This window comes from Doryrhamphus excisus, linkage group LG4 (genome assembly GCF_037039965.1).
Source record: "Doryrhamphus excisus strain RoL-2023G ecotype Guam linkage group LG4, RoL_Dexc_Guam_v1.1, whole genome shotgun sequence".
Taxonomy (NCBI): domain Eukaryota; kingdom Metazoa; phylum Chordata; class Actinopteri; order Syngnathiformes; family Syngnathidae; genus Doryrhamphus; species Doryrhamphus excisus.
In genome coordinates, this window is record NC_136360.1 from 19637817 (window position 1) to 19655402 (window position 17586).

Here is a 17586-nt window from a genome sequence, read left to right on the forward strand (position 1 = left end):
CTTATGGTACAGTATCGATTCACATGCGTAACGTCACCATCTGTTCAGATACAGTATCGATACACCTGCTCCAAGTGTCGATGATGCCTACATGACTGATACACCGGCATCAAATATTAATACATTTATGCTTAACCTCATGTCTGTGACACAGTATTGATATACTGTACTAGTGTGGAATAAATATACTGTGACACATAACGTAATGAAGTATTATAGTACAGTATCAATGCACTAGCGTTGAAGATGGATACTGAAATGTATAACGTCGTGATCTCATAAGATACACTAGTGTCAAATACTGATACTGACGTGTCACAGGGTTTTTGTTGTCAATGTGGATGTGCAATGTCCTGCATGTGACTCATGGATCCATCCCAGAAAGACTGGGAGATGTTTTCCTGTCTGAAGGAAGAGATTTTTACGTGTGTTGTTCTGAGCTGACCCACCACATGGTTATACCAATGGTTATACCACTTGTTTTGTACTTTTGAATGTAACTTGCTTCGCAGCTATATAACTTTGTACTTTTGACAGCTATGTAACTTAAGTTAAGTCAAAACAAGTCACTTTTTGACTTGTTTTGACTTAACACACTCATATAACTTGTTTCACACACTTAAATATCAATTGACTGGTCCCGGCAACGGGATAAATATTATGCCCATATTCTGATAACGAACTAGAATGTTGTGAGAAACGAACTAGAATGTTGTGAGAAAAATGTTACCTTGAGGTGCCTGAGGCAGAGGATGGAGGCGATGACTCCTCTCCTGCGGAGACAGGCTGGCCACCTGTTTTCGCACGGGCGAGTCTATAAAGCATTTGTTTTCTCAATCCCGGTTAGAGTCTGCTGTGAACTGTGCACGAGTGTCCAGCTTTCGGTTTCCAGATTACTCTACCGGGGTGTTTTTGGCTCTCCGCCCTGTGTCAACGGTAAGGTATGCTATTCTGGATTCGAACTGTGTTGATTGGAGTGTTATGTGGGGGCATGGGGGTGACAGCTTGTGTCTAGCATAATAACTCATGATGGGAAATGTTGTGAACTGCTGTGTGTTTTACCATTAAATATCATTAATGTACATACAGTCGTTGTTTGTGATCATTTCTCTGCTGCGATCTCTCCGGACCTGTAACACACTATTTCACAAAACACTGTCTTTCCGTCTCTTCGTCCATATTCAACTTTCTGTCGCGTATTTAACGGCAGGGAGGCTGTTGCTAGGTAAAAATGTGCACAGAAACGTGCCAGTCTGGCAACTTTTACCTGATAAAGCGGCCGCAATGTCTACAAGATTTTCATGGACATTTCTGCCTGCTCAGGATGTTGCACTCCTGCCCCCGTAGGTGGCGGTAATGATTAATGCTCCAGTTCATTTCACTGTCTACAAAAACTAATAACCACCCGAGTCTACAACTAGTCGGATACAAACCATTTCAAGAATTTTGTTGTATTATATTGTATATATGTTATTGTTGTGTATATATATATCTTATTGTATCATCAAATATATTGTATTATATTGTAAACAAAAAATATATATATTTTAAAAAATAGTAAAAATAATGTCTAAACAATGAAAAATATCTAAGTGTCTGTAGTAATAGTATTCAAAAGTCTATTTTTCAAAATTGGAAACACTAAACATTTTTCTAAACATATTTTGCTCTTCTTTCTTTCATATATACAAATATTACTTTTTTAAATTATACAATTGGGAATGTGTAGGTTCTAACTGGAGCCACAAACAGTTGAATATCCAGTTTATTTCAGTTCTGGATACTGGTGGCATTAAATGAGGATTGCTATGGTTATAGAACGATGTTCAAACACGGAGGGCCATTTGAATCGATTTGATTTCTCTTTCCCAGGTTCCACCGAAATGTGGGGCAGATGGAGGATTGAACTGAAAATGGACTTGTGTGTGAGCCAGTTTCAGTTTTAAGTCTGGTGCCATGGCCTGGAATGCACCTTGCAGCTCTGTCTCACCAACTTTGAAATTCGTACCACAATCAGTTCAAATGGTTTGCCTTTGCGTGAGACAAATCTCCTGAAGGCCATTAAGAAGGTACATTTAAAGAAATTATTTGTGGGGTGAACGTAATAAAATTATGGAAAGAATTTCCACCTAATTAAAATGCTGTCATTTAATGGGATACAATTTTGTTGAACCGACTAATTTAAAAAATGTTGAATGAACATGTCTGTATTAAATATTGGTGTTACCATTACAATGTTTAAATCCAACTTAATTTGTATAGGTTGTTTTAACATATTTACTAAGGTAAAAGCTGACTTATTTTCCTTTGGTTACATTAACGTCTATATGATTATGGGTATCTTATTTTTACAGGGTAGGTGCAGCTACAATTTTAAAAGGTAAAACTAAAAAATTCCCGTGGAAATTTTGATGGGCTTGCCACCTGTGCTGTGAACCTCGGGCCCGGTGTCTGCCGTGCCGCGCCGCCGAGCAATGCCATGCGTACATTAGACGAGGAATTGAGCAACATAGCTGAGATTAAGATTAAGATTAAGATTAAGATTAAGATTAAGATTAAGATTAAGATATGCCTTTATTCGTCCCTCAGTGGGGAAATTTGTATTGCACAGCAGCAAGAGTACAGAGTCAGATAAGCAGTACAAAATACACAATATAGAAAAATAAACAATATAAACAACCCAAGTATTAACAGAAATCAACAGTTTTTCCCAGAGTTATATACAATACAGTATGTAGATAATATGAGACGAGATGAGATATATGACCAGTCTATACACTGAGATCTTGTTAGAGAGTTAATATGAGGCATTATGGAAAAACTTCACATAGAACTTAGTATATTGCATTTAGAGCCCCTAATATTGCACAGGGAGGTTTATCAGATATTGCACAGTGAATGGGGTCTGGAGTAACTATACTGACTATAAAAGCAATTATTACACAGATGTACATAGCAGTGTAGAAGTCTATTGGGAGCGGTGCTGGTTGTACAGCCTGACAGCTGCAGGAAGAAAAGACCTGCGATATCGCTCCTTCACACACTTGGGGTGAAGCAGACATGCTGAAATGCCAAACATGCTAACAGTTTGCATTGTAGCGAATAAAAAGAAAGCACAGAGTCTCAAAAGTGAAGAATCAGTCCCATCGTGTCCCGAAATGCCATGCGTGTATTTGCGTGTATCTGTCTCTCTCACACCAACTACCCTCATGCCCTCCTTCACTACATCCATAAACCTCCTCTTTGGTCTTCCTCTACGCCTCCTACCTGGGAGCATCCTTCTATCAATATATTAACTATCTCTCCTCTGGGCATGTCCCAACCATCTCTGCTACCTCCAGTTCTGCTTCCTGTCGTTTTCTCAGTGGCACTGTCTCTAGACCAACATGTATCACCACAGTTTTGTATACCTTTTCTTTCATTTTAGCTGAAACTCTTCTATCACACATCACACCTGACACTTTTCTCCACCCGTTCCATCCTGCCTGCACACGCTTCTTATGCTGCATGTGTGGTGTGTTACAATGTTACTTAATGCAGCGGCAACTTGTGTCCGGGGATGCACCGTAATGCACCTGACTGTACCATTTTAGAAAAAGCTTGAGAAACACTGACAGCAGTTTGCTAGTTTTGATCCTGCTTGTTGAGTGTGAAGTGTCCATTATCTGACTGTGTAATTATTCCATGTTCCAATACTCCCTTCTTAAAGGGGACCTATTAATGTTCCCTATTGTGGTCCCCTATTATTATTTATTATTTCCACTTTTCTGACCTATAAATGTAGTTAGAATGTTGTGTTGTTGGTGTTAAACGATTCCAAAGTTTCAGATAATGAGGTTTGTGCATTTGGAAGTGAGCCCGGAAAAAAGTTTGGGATGGCTCAAAATGCTCAGTTTCAGAAGGTGTGGTAAGACTGTCCATTTGTGATGTCACATAGGAGCGGACTTCCTTATATGGGTGTGGCCGTAAGCCAGACAAGCTCTCTGCCCTCCCCCCAACTCTGCTTCTGTGTTTCCTTTGCTAGCAATGGCTCATCAGAAAAAACATTTGTTTCCGATTCCTAAGGACGACACCATCAGGCACAAGTGGTTGGAGTTCCTGATTCCCTACCAGCCAAAGAACTACATTTTAATCTGTCAAGGGCATTTCACACTGGACTGTTTAGTGAACAAGGGCCACTATACAGCTGGACGAGTCCGCAAACTTGCTGAAGCCCGATCAGTGTTACTTGATCATGTGAAAGGGTCAGAAGGGAAAGCAGTAAGCAATTTATCATTGTGCTAACTGTGTTCATTTTGTGTAAGTCATGGAGCAAAAGCACCTGTCTGTGTAGCATTATTGAGTCGGCATACAGGGAGCGGGGTTGCTGGTAGCTGTTTCCCACCCCAATTAGTGACTGTAGAAAACGCTAAAATGGTAAAGCTACATACCATGTAGTAAGTAATGTTCTTTTCTTAAGAAAATTTCACATTACATCCGGGATCCAACACATATGGCTGTATGTTAAAAGCAGACATTTTTAAAAGCTACATTGCTGTTTATTAGCAACGCCTATAAAGTTAGGTTTGCAGCTAGTGGCTGCAAGTCTTTTTAAGCACTTGTGAGTGTGAACAACCACAGTGGGTGTGCCTGGAGGCGGGCTGTGGGTGCAATACATTAAAACAGACCAATATTGTGGGAAGCACAAAATCCAAATAAATACAGCTGGATAGGTGCAGGCTCTGGAAGAACTACAAAGCTTTCTGTGCTGGTTATAGTGTGTAGCTGCACTATAGGAGTCCACAACTCAATACAGAGGGCCAAAAAGGATCAGCATAATAGATCCCCTTTAAGGGACCCTTAAGCATCTAAAATACAACAATACATACAGTAAATCCATCAATAAAGCTACGCTCACAGTGACAAATGATGGATAAAGGTCACAATGGAGATGATATCACTGAAATGAAAAATTTGGAATTTGAAATGAATTGAAGTCAAACTTACCAGTGGCAATAGTAACAATGAAGACATGAACCGTGATAGTAAACAAAATTACAGCGATACAGTTGAAGTAATTAAAATATCACTGCTTGATATCATTATTACTGTGAAAATAGCATACCAATAGCATGAAGACATCAAGGATAAGACGGTAGATTGTGTGGAGAAGCACCCATGCGCATATGGAGGTGTGTACTTCTGTTGGTGTGCATATTCATATTTGTGTGCAAAAATGTGCTCATAGTATGTGTGAATGCGTGTGTGCGAATGTGTAATTGTCACTGAGAATGACAAAGGGAGAGGGATTGCCTTGCAGAGGGCAAAAGATTTTTGTAAAGGGCTATGTTCAGTTTTTTTTTTGGATTTCCAATTGATGAGAATGTTTTTCTTGGCGATGCTTAACGCTGTGATGAGGAGTTGTGTGTGATTTGTTTCTACATTGATAGCAGAAAGCTCGCCCAACAAGCATAACACAGGTGAGGAAGGAATAAAGGTCCCAAGTGCTTTGTATTGGTTCTGGCAAAAACCACTGCTGAGAGAGAATATGAACCAAAGAAGGCAAAGGTGACTATGATAGCAGTTAAAAGGTAAATGAACATACTGTAATTTGTATTCTTTGTTTTTAACATTATGAACAACCCTATGTTTATTGTGCAGTAATCTAATTGTAACATGTATTTGTTATATGTTTTGATGCATTTTACTGATTTATAAAAAAAATTGGTCCAAATTTTGGGGTGCTTGGAAAGGATTAGGGCATTTATATGGAAAACGCATCTCTACTAATTTTCAGGTTATGAAACTACTTCCAGAACCAATTAATTTTGTATGTAGAGGAACCACTGTATAGGAGATGTACAAAGTAAGAATATGGCGAGGAGGCGAGCCATGTGTATTATCAGCCAGGTGGAAGAAGCTGGTGGCGATTCCAAGGTGTCAGCTGTAGTAGCTTTAACCGGGTTCAGGCAAAAGGCCAAAGCAAAGCAAAGGCAGGAAGGCCGACTTTATTTCATGCAAGCAAGCAGCAGTCCTGCACGTCCTGATTGCTTTAACGCAGCTCCCCGACTGTATCAATAACAAGCAGCATGGGAGATGAAACATTTATGAGGCCTACGCTGCACCAGGAAAGCAATCTAAGGCGTCATTACAAAGTAGAGCGTCAGCTCCAAAACGGTTGGTGCCACTCCCTGTTAGCGTTACACCTCACAGGTCTCACGCCGCACAGCTGCTGGAAACAAGTGGCGCCCCCTTGGGGCAGAAAGGGTGGAAAGGAGGAGAAGATTCCTGCCTGTGATGCAGTGAATTTAGCTTGTACTTTGTGATGTGTGTCACTTTAGGTGCAATTTTTCTGTCATAAAGGAGGACAAAAAAAAACCTTCTGTTAGGGTACCTGTGGTGCAGTGGGAGGCTACCAAAAGGTCGGGGCCCGCTGCAATAGAAGCCTGTTTTTATGAACTCAAGTACAACAACAATATTGGTAAAAGTGCTCTGAATGCCGACATTCAGAGCGGCGATGAGTTGTCTGCAAACACTACGGCAAGTGGGACACACCACTTTCACTCTGATGACATCAGATATCGCACAAAGAGCTAGATAAAGCTGCCGGATGCTAACCAGTCACGATGTTTCACTTGCAACTACTGCCATCTTGTGGGCAGAAAAAGACAGCCAAAGCTATAGACTGTTAATGTTGGCTTGGACAGCAATTAATGTTGGATTCAGAGACCCCGGTGGTGGTCGAGGGCAGGCGCCTGGGTGACCTGGTCTTTGGCTGCCGTCAAGCTGATGAGTTCTATCGGGCATGGATGGCTTGTGGGACTCCTGAAGCAGCTGAAGCGGCACACGGCTTTGGTGGTGAGACAATCGAGCGCGACTTTGGAATGGTCTCAAAGAAACCGTCCGACATGTCAGAATGGGGAAGCAGTGCCTGCTGACCTCGACTGTGGATATAGTCGGGTAGTGGAAGCAATACTTTGAGGCCCTTCTCTGTCCCACTGACATTCCATCCATAGAGGAAGCATAGTCAGAGGAAACGTACTCGGACAGTTCTGGGGGTATGTCTGGGGTAGTCAAAACGCTCCCCAGTGGCAAAACTCCAGGAGTGGACAGGTTTTGGGGTCTTGTTCACAACTGAGAGAAGGTTGGTACGTTAAAAGATAGTTGAAAGATAGTTGTTGCTAGTGCAGATCGCGCTGTGAATTGATTTGCTTCACTGTTCACTGGCTCGCTTTTTTTTTAAGTGCAGAGATGTTGGTTTGACATTAAGGTTTATCGCTGCCAGTGTACATACTGTGCGTACGTACTATACGTATTACGTACTGTCCTCTGATTGGTTTATCGCTGCCGTGTTACGTCAGCTAGAAACAATTAAAGGCTTGTAAGTTGACTTATAGTGCGGAAAATATGGTATTTCTGACAATGTCTTTCTTATTTCTGCTTTATTTCACAAATTCGCTAAACATCTCATGTTCAGAAGTATTTATACCCCTGTTTTTGACACAACTTGACAATCAATGCCATAGCCTTTGTTTGCAATTACATATTCAAGACGTCGCCTGGAGTTAACTACAAGGTCCTGGCATGTTTCCACAAGGATTTTGGTTGATTCCTCCTTAAAAATTCTCTCCAGATCCTTCAGATTGGTTGGCTTTCTTCCACTGACATTCACCTTGAGTTCCCACCACAGATTTTCAAATGAGTTGAGGTCTGGAATTTAGCTTGGCCACTCCAAAACATTGATTGCATTGTCCTCAAACCATTTCTTGACTTTTTTGGCGGCATGTTTGTTGTCCTTATATTTTAGGAAGATGTGGCTAATGTGGTCCTAAACCAATTTTTACAGCAGACTGATGTTCTGCTGGACAATCTCAATGTGCCTTTCCTTCCGCAAGATGCCATCCACCTTAACCATGTTCCCCGTCACACTTGTGTGGTTGACAATGTGACAATGTCACACCGTTCTAGATGCAGCCTCTTAATGATAATGTACTATTTTGTATTCATTATTAAGATAATAGGCACCATGCAGGGGCATGTGCGTCGGTCCACTTACCCGTCCAATTAGCACGGGTTCAGGGCCTCGATACTCCTCGATGACAAAGAATTGGTTCCACAGCCAGCTTCTCTTGGGGCGAGAATGCACCCTCTGTGGATCATCAGACGACTCTGAGAGCTCAGGCAGGAGTGCCAACTGCGCATTGAATCTCAGCATTGGTTTGTGAGGTTGTCCATTCTCTCTAAAAGCTACATTGCCATCGGGAATTCGGCTCCCCGGGTCCGAGGAACGAGGCCACGCTCTTCTCAGGTCGTCCTCGGCCAAGGAAACAACATTTAGCTCCAAAAAGAAGAGAATAAGAAGTAGAAGAAGGTGTTTGGTCATTGCTAAACTGCAGCAGTTTCAGTGAAGAACTTTCAGGTTATGACGATGCTGGTGGTCCATCTTTTCCCTCACAGCTTATGTCTCACCGTCCTCATTCTTTACTGGATCACCTGGGAGAAAACATCATTAACTCATTAAAAAATGTGCTTCATTTTCTTGTCGGCAAATAGAGCACCCCCCAGCCTCCCCCACGCACACGTCGTGTTTGCTGCATCCACGCCTCAATTTAGGCCTCAGATTGGTGGAAGCCAAAAAAAGCATTTTAATTTTCCTTCGACTGAGGGTTAAACACAGCTTATTCCTTATTATTGAAAGTGTATAAAATATTATTATTTAAGAACAAATAAAAACATTTGTCAAATGTATTTAATATTATAGAATGTATGAAATTGACATAATATTCTGTTATAATTGAATCCCTACTCATTAGAGAAATAAGTGCTTAAAATATGCTTGGATATTATTTTACTATAATAAAACAACAACAAAAACTTTTCTTCAAGTTTAGATATTACATGTGGAGTACCACAGGGGTCAATACTGGGACCAAAATTTTCTTCTTTCAACTTTTCAATTACATTTCCAAAGTCACAAAAGACTTAAAGCTGGTATTATTTGCGGATGATACCACTGCCTTTTGTTCCGGAGAGAGCACTGAAGAAATTATTAGAAAGGTCAGAGAAAAAACATTTCAATATTGAACAAAGCAAAATTTGTTCTCAATCAGAAATCACTCCACACTCTTTATTGCTCTCTGGTTCTACCATATCTTACTTATTGTGTGGAAATATGGGCTAATGACTATGAAAGCAATCTTCACTCACTAAATGTACCAAACAGGTCAGTAAGGACAATTCATAATGAGGGAGCTGCCAATCCTTCCTCACTGATCAGGTGTATGCCCCACCTACACACTGTCATGTTTTCTATTTGTGTATATAGTTTGCTTCTGTTTTTTACACATAGACATTCTGGGGTTAGTAATTCAGTTATATCACATTTGTTTGCTATTTATGTTGTTGTTTAAGTTAATTGCCACTTTAGTTAGTTAGTTTTTCATATATAAGTTATTGGTTTTGTTTCTAATTTCTCATCAGTTTCTCCTTTCTTTGAGGTGATTGGTTGGGGCACAAGCATGGTGGCGCGCCCATGTGAGTGCAGGTTAGATGCATATCACCTTGATTGGACTCTCCCAAGTATCACCTGAAGGGGGGGGGGGGCTAACTGGGTAGTGTATCTTTGTAAATGTAGTTAAATGTAACATAAAAGAAGGGTGTTGAAAATATGTGTTATAAATATGTGTTATAAATATGGAACCTTTTATAGAAATTGCCTCATCCTCTCATTGGGGATTTATGGTTGGACTTTCACTGGTAAAATGGGCTGGGTGAATTGTTGGGCGAGGGCCAGTTGTGTGTGCTGGGGGAAATACTTCTGAACTGTACGGTAAAATAAACCTGAGGATCAGGTGTACCTTTCAGAGGCTACAGCAGTCAGCAGAGTTAGTATGTTCTATAGAGAACATACTAACTCCTTATTTCTAAAATCACAAATATTAAAACTTGCTGATAGTTAATTTTCAAACAGCTAAAATAATGCGTAATGCATAATTGCGTAAATGTCATCTAATACTTCTCTACAAGAGAGGAGAAATATGATCTCAGGGAAAAAGTAAATTTGACACTTCTACACTTCTATGCTAGGACAAGGTTAAAAAGCCATAGCATTTCAGTATGTGGAATCAAACTATGGAATGGATTGAGTAAGAAAGTCAAACAATGCACAACGAGTCAATTCAAGAAACAATACAAGCAGTTGATGTTTGCTAAATACAAGGATGAAGAGTCTTGAACCAGTCATAATGTGCTATAAATATCACTATATTGACGGTTACTATGGTACCCATTATGTCATTTACATTTTACACAGTATGTGTAAAAGTAAATAAATATAAAATAAAATTAGAAATAAAAAAGGGCTGCACGTCGTTCGAGTGGTTAGTGCACAGGCCTCACAGCTAGGACCCCCCGAGTTCAATTCCACCCTTGGCCATCTCTGTGTGGAGTTTGGATGTTCTCCCCATGCATGCGTGGGTTTTCTCCGGGTACTTTGGTTTCCTCCCACATTCCAAAAACATGCTAGGTTAATTGGCCACTCCAAATTGTCCAGCTATGAATGTGGGAATGGTTGCCCTGTGATTGGCTGGCGACCAGTCCAGGGTGTGCCCGAAGACAGCTGGGATAGGCTCCAGCACCCCCTACAACCCTCGTGAGGATAAGCAGTAGAAAATGAATGAATGATAAATTAAAAAAAATAAAATAAAACATCATATCAGAAAGTGAACAAATCTAACAGTTACTGATTGTAAAAGTACCAGATAGAGGGGTACGATTCAAAGAGCTTTGCTTCTTCCTACTCCTTTTGGACATGTGGAACTCAGAACTGATTATGGGATGCACTCAATTGTAACCTGATGCATGTTCAAATGAAAGTAAACCATCACCATTAAATTTTATTCAATATAATTACAGTAGCACAAGCATTAAAATATTAAATATTTTATTCAGTATTTAAAATATCACAATCTTTCTAATCTTTCACAATCTTTCTTATCAAACTAACTACCCCGCCCCAACAAACATGTTTAAATATTAAATAATTATACTAACAACAAAATAAGACGTTTTTAAACAAATTATTAAACAAATTATTATATAGTTTAAACGTATTTTAAACTTCATATTACATACATATTACCACATATTTTATAACTTGAAGAAAGTAGAGCTACTTACTTTTGAAAGCTATTTTATTGTAACAATAAAATATTGAATATATTGAAAAGGCATTTTGATTTAAAAATACATGAAAACAATTTAAATTATAATTTATAAAGAATAAATAAGCGCAAAAAACATGCTAAAACAATACATGTAATGATAGGTATTATTGATACATATTCTACATATGAATTAATTATTGTCTGGCGGTTCTCGCCTTCTCTCTCTCTCTCCTCCTTGGAGTGTACCGCCCTCCTGGAACCAGGACAGCTGGACGCACCTGTTCCTCATTTGACCTGGCCCCTACTTAAGCTGAGTGGTGGCAGCTGGGAGTCGCTGGATCTTTGCGCTCCGTCCTGACATCCCTGCACGCCACACTCTCGCTACCTGAAATTCTCATTTCGTCCAGCTGTCCCTGTCTCCCTAGTTTGAGTACTCTTGTTTAGTTTTTCCACCCTGGTGTACTTAGCCACCAGCGCCTTTTGTTTTCTGTCTGTCGTTCCAACTAGTCATTGTTTTCCTGGTGTGCAGTCGGTTGCTGCCACCAGCGCCCTTAGTTGTCTCTCTGTGCTACCTCAACCATTAAAGACTTTTTTTTTACCACTTCCTGCCTCGGCATTCTGTGGTCCTCCTCCGAGGAATCATAACAGAAAGATCCAGCCAACTATGGACCACGCTGACAAGAGGATCAACTTACCGCCATGGGAACTTGCCTCCAGGAACTGTTGGTCCGCCAGGACGCCATGATAGAAAGTCTGGATGGCCGACTCAATACCCTACTCGCTGCGCTTCCCTCGGATGACAGCATGGCGGTCAGTGCCGTCGTGCCATCTGTGCAAACCAACCCACCCGCCAGCCCACAGCTGTCCAGCGTGGGCATGGAGCCGCCGTGCCCCCTCTTGTGACATGTATGCCGCCTTTGCAAAAGCCTTGGAACAAGTCTTCCAGCGTATTCCGCCGGGCCCTGTTTACGCTGCGCCAGGGACGGCGGCAGGTTTCTGATTACGCCATCGAGTTCCGCACGCTGGCTTCCCAAAGCGACTGGAACGCCACCGCCCTTCTGGATGCATTTTTCCTCGGGCTGGTGGACCACATTCGGGCTCTCATGATCCCGCTCGCACTTCCGGCCAACCTCAATGACCTCATCGAGTTGGCTGTGCGTATTGACAAGCGGCTGCAAGACCACGAAGAGGCGAGTCTCCAACAACGCAGATGCACCATGCTTCCGTGAGGGACGAGCGACTCCGGCCATCGAACCAACACTGCCACCCTGCCTATAGCGACTGACATCGCCCTGGCGTGGGCACTGGAGGAACCCATGCAACTCGGAGGGAACCGGCTTACCGCGGAGGAGAGGGAGCAAAGACTCCGCTTACGCCTCTGCATATACTGCGGCCAGGGTGGCCACCTCATCTCCCGCTGTCCCACTCGGCCCTCCCGGGCTCCTCCCCGTCTCCCCCGCTACCTGTCGCCTACCGGTTCCTCCGCAAGGGGGCAGTCGCCATCTCCTCCTGCTGCAGCCAGAATGCAGCTCCAAGGTACGCTGTCATGGGCTACAGAGCATATTGACGTTCACGCACTAGTTGATTCTCGTGCCGATGACTGTTTCTTGGATGAATCCCTTGCTAAGCGTTGTGCTATACCCGTGGTTAAGCTTCCCAAACCCAAAAAAGTTCACTCTCTTGACGGTCGTCTCCTGGCTTGCATTTTTTTCCAGACCAAACCACTCAACCTCTTACTATCTGGCAACCACCGTGAATCGCTACGCTTCTTTATCATTCCCTCACGCTCCGCACCCGTAGTTCTCGGTTTAACGTGGCTCCTCAAACACAACCCATACATCGATTGGTCACGTTCCACCGTTCTCAACTGGAGTGTTTTCTGTCACACCCATTGTCTCCGCGCCGCCGCCAGCCACCCTTCTGCACCCGTACCCACTCTACCCGAGACTATTGACTTGTCGGTAGTCCCATCGGTTTATCACAACCTCAAAGCTGTTTTTAGTAAGAACAAACCTACCCCCCCCTCCCCCCACCGCCCTTATGACTGTAGCATCGACCTCCTCCCAGGAGCCGCCTTACCCTCTTCCCGCCTGTATAATCTGTCTAAGCCAGAGATGAAAACCTTGGAGGATTACATCTCCTCCTCTCTTTCTGCCGGCCTCATTAGACCTTCCTCCTCCCCCCTTGCAGCCGGGTTTTTCTTCGTCGAGAAGAAGGACAAGTCTCTACGTCCTTGCATCGACTATCGCGCGCTTAACCAAATTACTATTAAAAATAAATACCCCCTGCCCTTACTGGACTCCGCCTTTACCTCCATTCACACTGCCAAATTTTTTACCCAATTGGACCTCCGTAATGCTTATCACCTTGTGCGCATCCGTGAAGGTGACGAATGGAAGACGGTGTTTAACACCCATATCGGTCACTTCGAGTATCTGGTCATGCCCTTTGGCCTCACTAACGCACCCACCGTTTTCCAAAACCCGGTCAATGACATCGTCCACGACATGCTCAGCCGCTTCCTTTTTGTGTACCTCGACGACATTCCTTTTTTTTTCCTCCTCACTCGAAGAACACATCCAACAGGTCCGCCTGGTCCTTCAACGACTTCTAGAGAATAGACTGTTTGTTAAGGCAGAAAAGTGCTGACCCTGCTAAGATCCAGGCCGTAGCTAACTGGCCAGTCCCCGTCTCTCGTAAGCACCTACAAAGATTTTTGGGATTCTCCAACTTTTACTGCCGTTTTATACGCAATTTCAGTCGCGTCGCTGAGCCCCTTACCAGACTCACTTCCACCAAGATTCCGTTCAGCTGGACCCCCGAAGCTGATTCCGCGTTCAACACTCTTAAGCTTCTCTTTACCTCCACGCCTGTTTTGGTCCACCCCAACCCCGCTCTCCCCTTTTTTGTCGAGGTTGATGCCTCTGACACAGGTGTAGGGGCTGTTCTTTCCCAGCGCTCTGCCTCCGACCAGAGACTACACCCCTGCACCTTCTTCTCCCGTCGCCTGACCCCTGCTGAACGGAATTATGACATTGGCAAAAGGGAACTCGTGGCCGTCATCCTGGCCCTCCAAGAATGGAGGCACTGGTTGGAGAGGGTGGAGCTCCCATTCACGGTCTTCATGGATCATAAGAACCTGGCTTACCTACGTTCCGCTCAGAGACTCAACCCCCGCCAGGCCAGGTGGGCTCTGTTTTTCACCCGCTTTAACTTTATCATCACCTTCCGCCCTGGATCCCAGAACACCAAGTCGGATGCCCTATCCCGTATCTACGCCGCTCCCACAGAACAGACTCCCCCGGAACCTATCATCCCTAATTCATGCATCCTTGGGGGCCTCCAGTGGGGACATTGAGAGGCGGGTCTCGGAGTCCCTCCAGGGGATCCAAGTCCCCAAGTGTCCAAGACTCTGTTCCGATGTGTTAGACTGGGTTCATGGTTCTAAGCTGGCATGTCACCCTGGGATTAGCCGCACCATATTCCTCCTGTGTCAACGCTTTTGGTGGCCCACTCTGCGAGCAGACACCAAAGGATTTGTGGCCGCCTGTCCGGTCTGCGCACGGAACAAGGCCTCCCACCAGGCTCCCGCGGGACTCCTTCATCCCTTGCCCATCCCCTCCCGGCCTTGGTCCCACACTGCCGTGGATTTCGTGACTGGCCTCCCCCCCTCAAGCGGCAAGACCACGACCCTTACCATTGTGGAAAGATTCTCCAAGATGGCCCACTTCATCATCCTCCCCAAGCTCCCCTCAGCCCTGGACACCGCCCATCTCCTGATCCGCCATGTTTTCCGTCTCCATGGCATCCCTTCGGAGGTGGTTTCCAACAGAGGGCCCTAGTTCTCGTCTGCTGTTAGGAGGGCTTTCTGCAAATCCCTGGGGGCAATCCCTTGCCTCACCTCCGGCTACCACCCACAAAGCAATGGTCAAACTGAATGAACCAACCAGAACTTTGAGGCTGCCATCAGGTCCGTGTGCCACCAACAACCCGCCACTTGGGCCACCAACCTCCCCTAGATTGAGTATGCTCACAATTCTCTGACCAGCTCTGCTCGGCATGGAATGGGGAATAACCCAATAGACAAGAGGTGTGGCTATCCTCCCGTGACCTGCCCCTCGCTGTGGACTCTAGAAAGCTGGGCCCCATGTTTGTTGGCCCCTATCCCATCACAAGAATCATCAACAGAGTCGCCGTCAAGTTGCGCCTACCGGATTCCATGAAATGTAACCCAGTTTTCCACGTGTCCCGCATCAAGCCTGTCACCTCCTGTCCTCTCAGCCTCCCCGAGGTACCTCCCCCTCCTCCCAGGCTGGTCGACGGTCACCCAGCATTCACGGTCAAGGCCATTTTGTATGTGAGAAGAAGGGGCAGGGGTTTCCAGTTTCTGGTCGACTGGGAGGATTACGGCCCAGAGGAGCGCTCTTGGGTCTCGAGGTCCCTCATCCTCGACCCACAACTCATCACTGATTTTTACAATCGTTTTCCTGAGAAGCCAGGTAAGCAGCCAGGAGGCGCTCGTTAAGGGGGGGGTACTGTTATGATCACCTGTGTTGTGTCTGGTGGTTCTCGCCTTCTCTCTCTCTCTCTCCTCCTTGCAGTGTACCGCCCTCCTGGAACTGGGACAGCTGGATGCACCTGTTCCTCATTAGACCTGGCCCCTACTTAAGCTGAGTGGTGGCAGCTGGGAGTCGCTGGCTCTTTGCGCTTTGTCCTGACATCCCTGCACGCCACGCTCTCGCTGCCTGAAATTCTCTTTTCATCCAGCTGTCCCTGTCTCCCTAGTTTGAGTACTCTTGTTTAATTTTTCCACCCTGGTGTACTTAGCCACCAGCGCCTTTTGTTCTGTCTGCCGTTCCAACTAGTCATTGTTTTCCTGGTGTGTAGCCGGTTGCTGCCACCAGCGCCCTTAGTTGTCTCTCTGTGCTACCTCGACCATTAAAGACTTTTTTTTTACCACCTCCTGCCTTGGCATTCTGTGGTCCTCCTCCGAGGAATCATAACAATTATGGTTATAATCACAATAGTAACAACTAAATAAAACATTTATGAAAGATATTTTATTATATTAAAATACATTACAGAATGAATGTAACAATATTATTGTTTTTAGTGCTCTAAATGTTAAAATGTATAAGTGAATATCTGTGAATATTTTTGAATGATTGCAAATGAAAATATATCATCATTGATCGGTCCCAACCTACAGCAGTTGATCGCCATGGCAACAGAGAAGAAACTACAGTATTTGCCAATGACAAAGCCATTCATTCCGATTCTTCCATAGTGCTGTTTTAATCCAGCGCTTGCTGACTGTACTTTTTTCTTTACAAAGTAGGTCAACATGAGCGGATCCTTTTTCTATAAGAGCAGATCCTTTTGGATGTGGTGTGACAATGTATCTGGTTGCTGTACTTGGTGGTGTTCACGGCAAGCGTGGGGATGTTGTTACTTTATGCTCATTTGCATATAAATGGATCAAAGCACACTGAACTAAAAAAAAAACTGAAGTGTTATTTACGGTGTTTAGCCGCCGCATTGATCATGTGTGAAGAGCAATTTCAATCCGTGGTGGAGAGACCACACACACACGCAACGTGTGTACCATGCACACGTGTGTGTGCACGTGTGTGTGGATAATGCCTGCGTGTGTGCAAGTGCATGCAAAGAGAACATAACAGATGTCAGCAAATTAGGATTCAGGGCAGGAAAGGAAGTGTGGATTCAGGTGAGGCGTGGACGTTGTGGAGGTGGGGGGGCAATAAAAACAACTTCCAAACATCCACAACCTTAATACGACCTAACAAACAAACATGACACCATTAAATTGTTTTTTTTTTTTCCAGAAAATTGCCCACCCAAAATGTCCATGTACTAATTGAAGATGCTGAGTTTTTGTTTTATTAACAGTGGATCCCCACAAATGTGTGCTTCCATGTTCACAAACCATTTCTGTGTGGAGTTTGCATTTTCTCCCTGTGTGTGCGTGGGTTTCCCCCGGGTACTCTGGTTTCCTCCCACATTCCAAAAATGTTATGGTTAATGTTAATATTAACGGCTCCAAATTGTCCATAGGTATGAATGTGGGTGGGAATAGTTGTTTGTCTATATGTCAAATGACAACGTCCCCCTAAATAAAAGGCTTGCCCCCCTCAAATCACCAATTTAGAAGTGAAAACTCCAGAAAAAGCACAAGACAGATCCATTCATGCTCATCTCTGTGGCGGTGCTGGATGCATTTTCAAAGCCCGGTTCGCCCCTCCTTTCCCTCAGTAACAAATGAGCCAACATGCAGTGCGGACTTTGTGGAAACAATGACCCATTAGATAAGTGATAATTAACAACAACTACAAACAAAGATTAATATAAAGTTGGTTGTTGAAATCCAGCTGTAGGGTATATTTTTTCACAGTTCTTTTTTTCTCGAGGAGGATGAGGAGGA

The 17586-nt window shown here is 43.9% G+C and overlaps 1 protein-coding gene across 4 annotated transcripts in view; it reads right to left on the minus strand.

Moving 5' to 3' along the window:
• LOC131129439 (cadherin-24-like) overlaps positions 1–17586 on the minus strand; it is a 71910-nt gene that overhangs the window by 43972 nt on the left and 10352 nt on the right. For 3 of the 4 annotated variants that reach the window (XM_078790345.1, XM_078790343.1, XM_078790344.1), the window contains exon 3: positions 8036–8472. In XM_078790345.1, coding sequence (XP_078646471.1) covers positions 8036–8362 — 327 coding nt within the window. In that variant the 5' untranslated portion in view covers positions 8363–8472. Of the gene's footprint in view, positions 1–730; positions 6214–8035; positions 8473–17586 lie in introns of those variants that run through there. The other variant, XM_078790346.1, reaches the window with a different exon arrangement.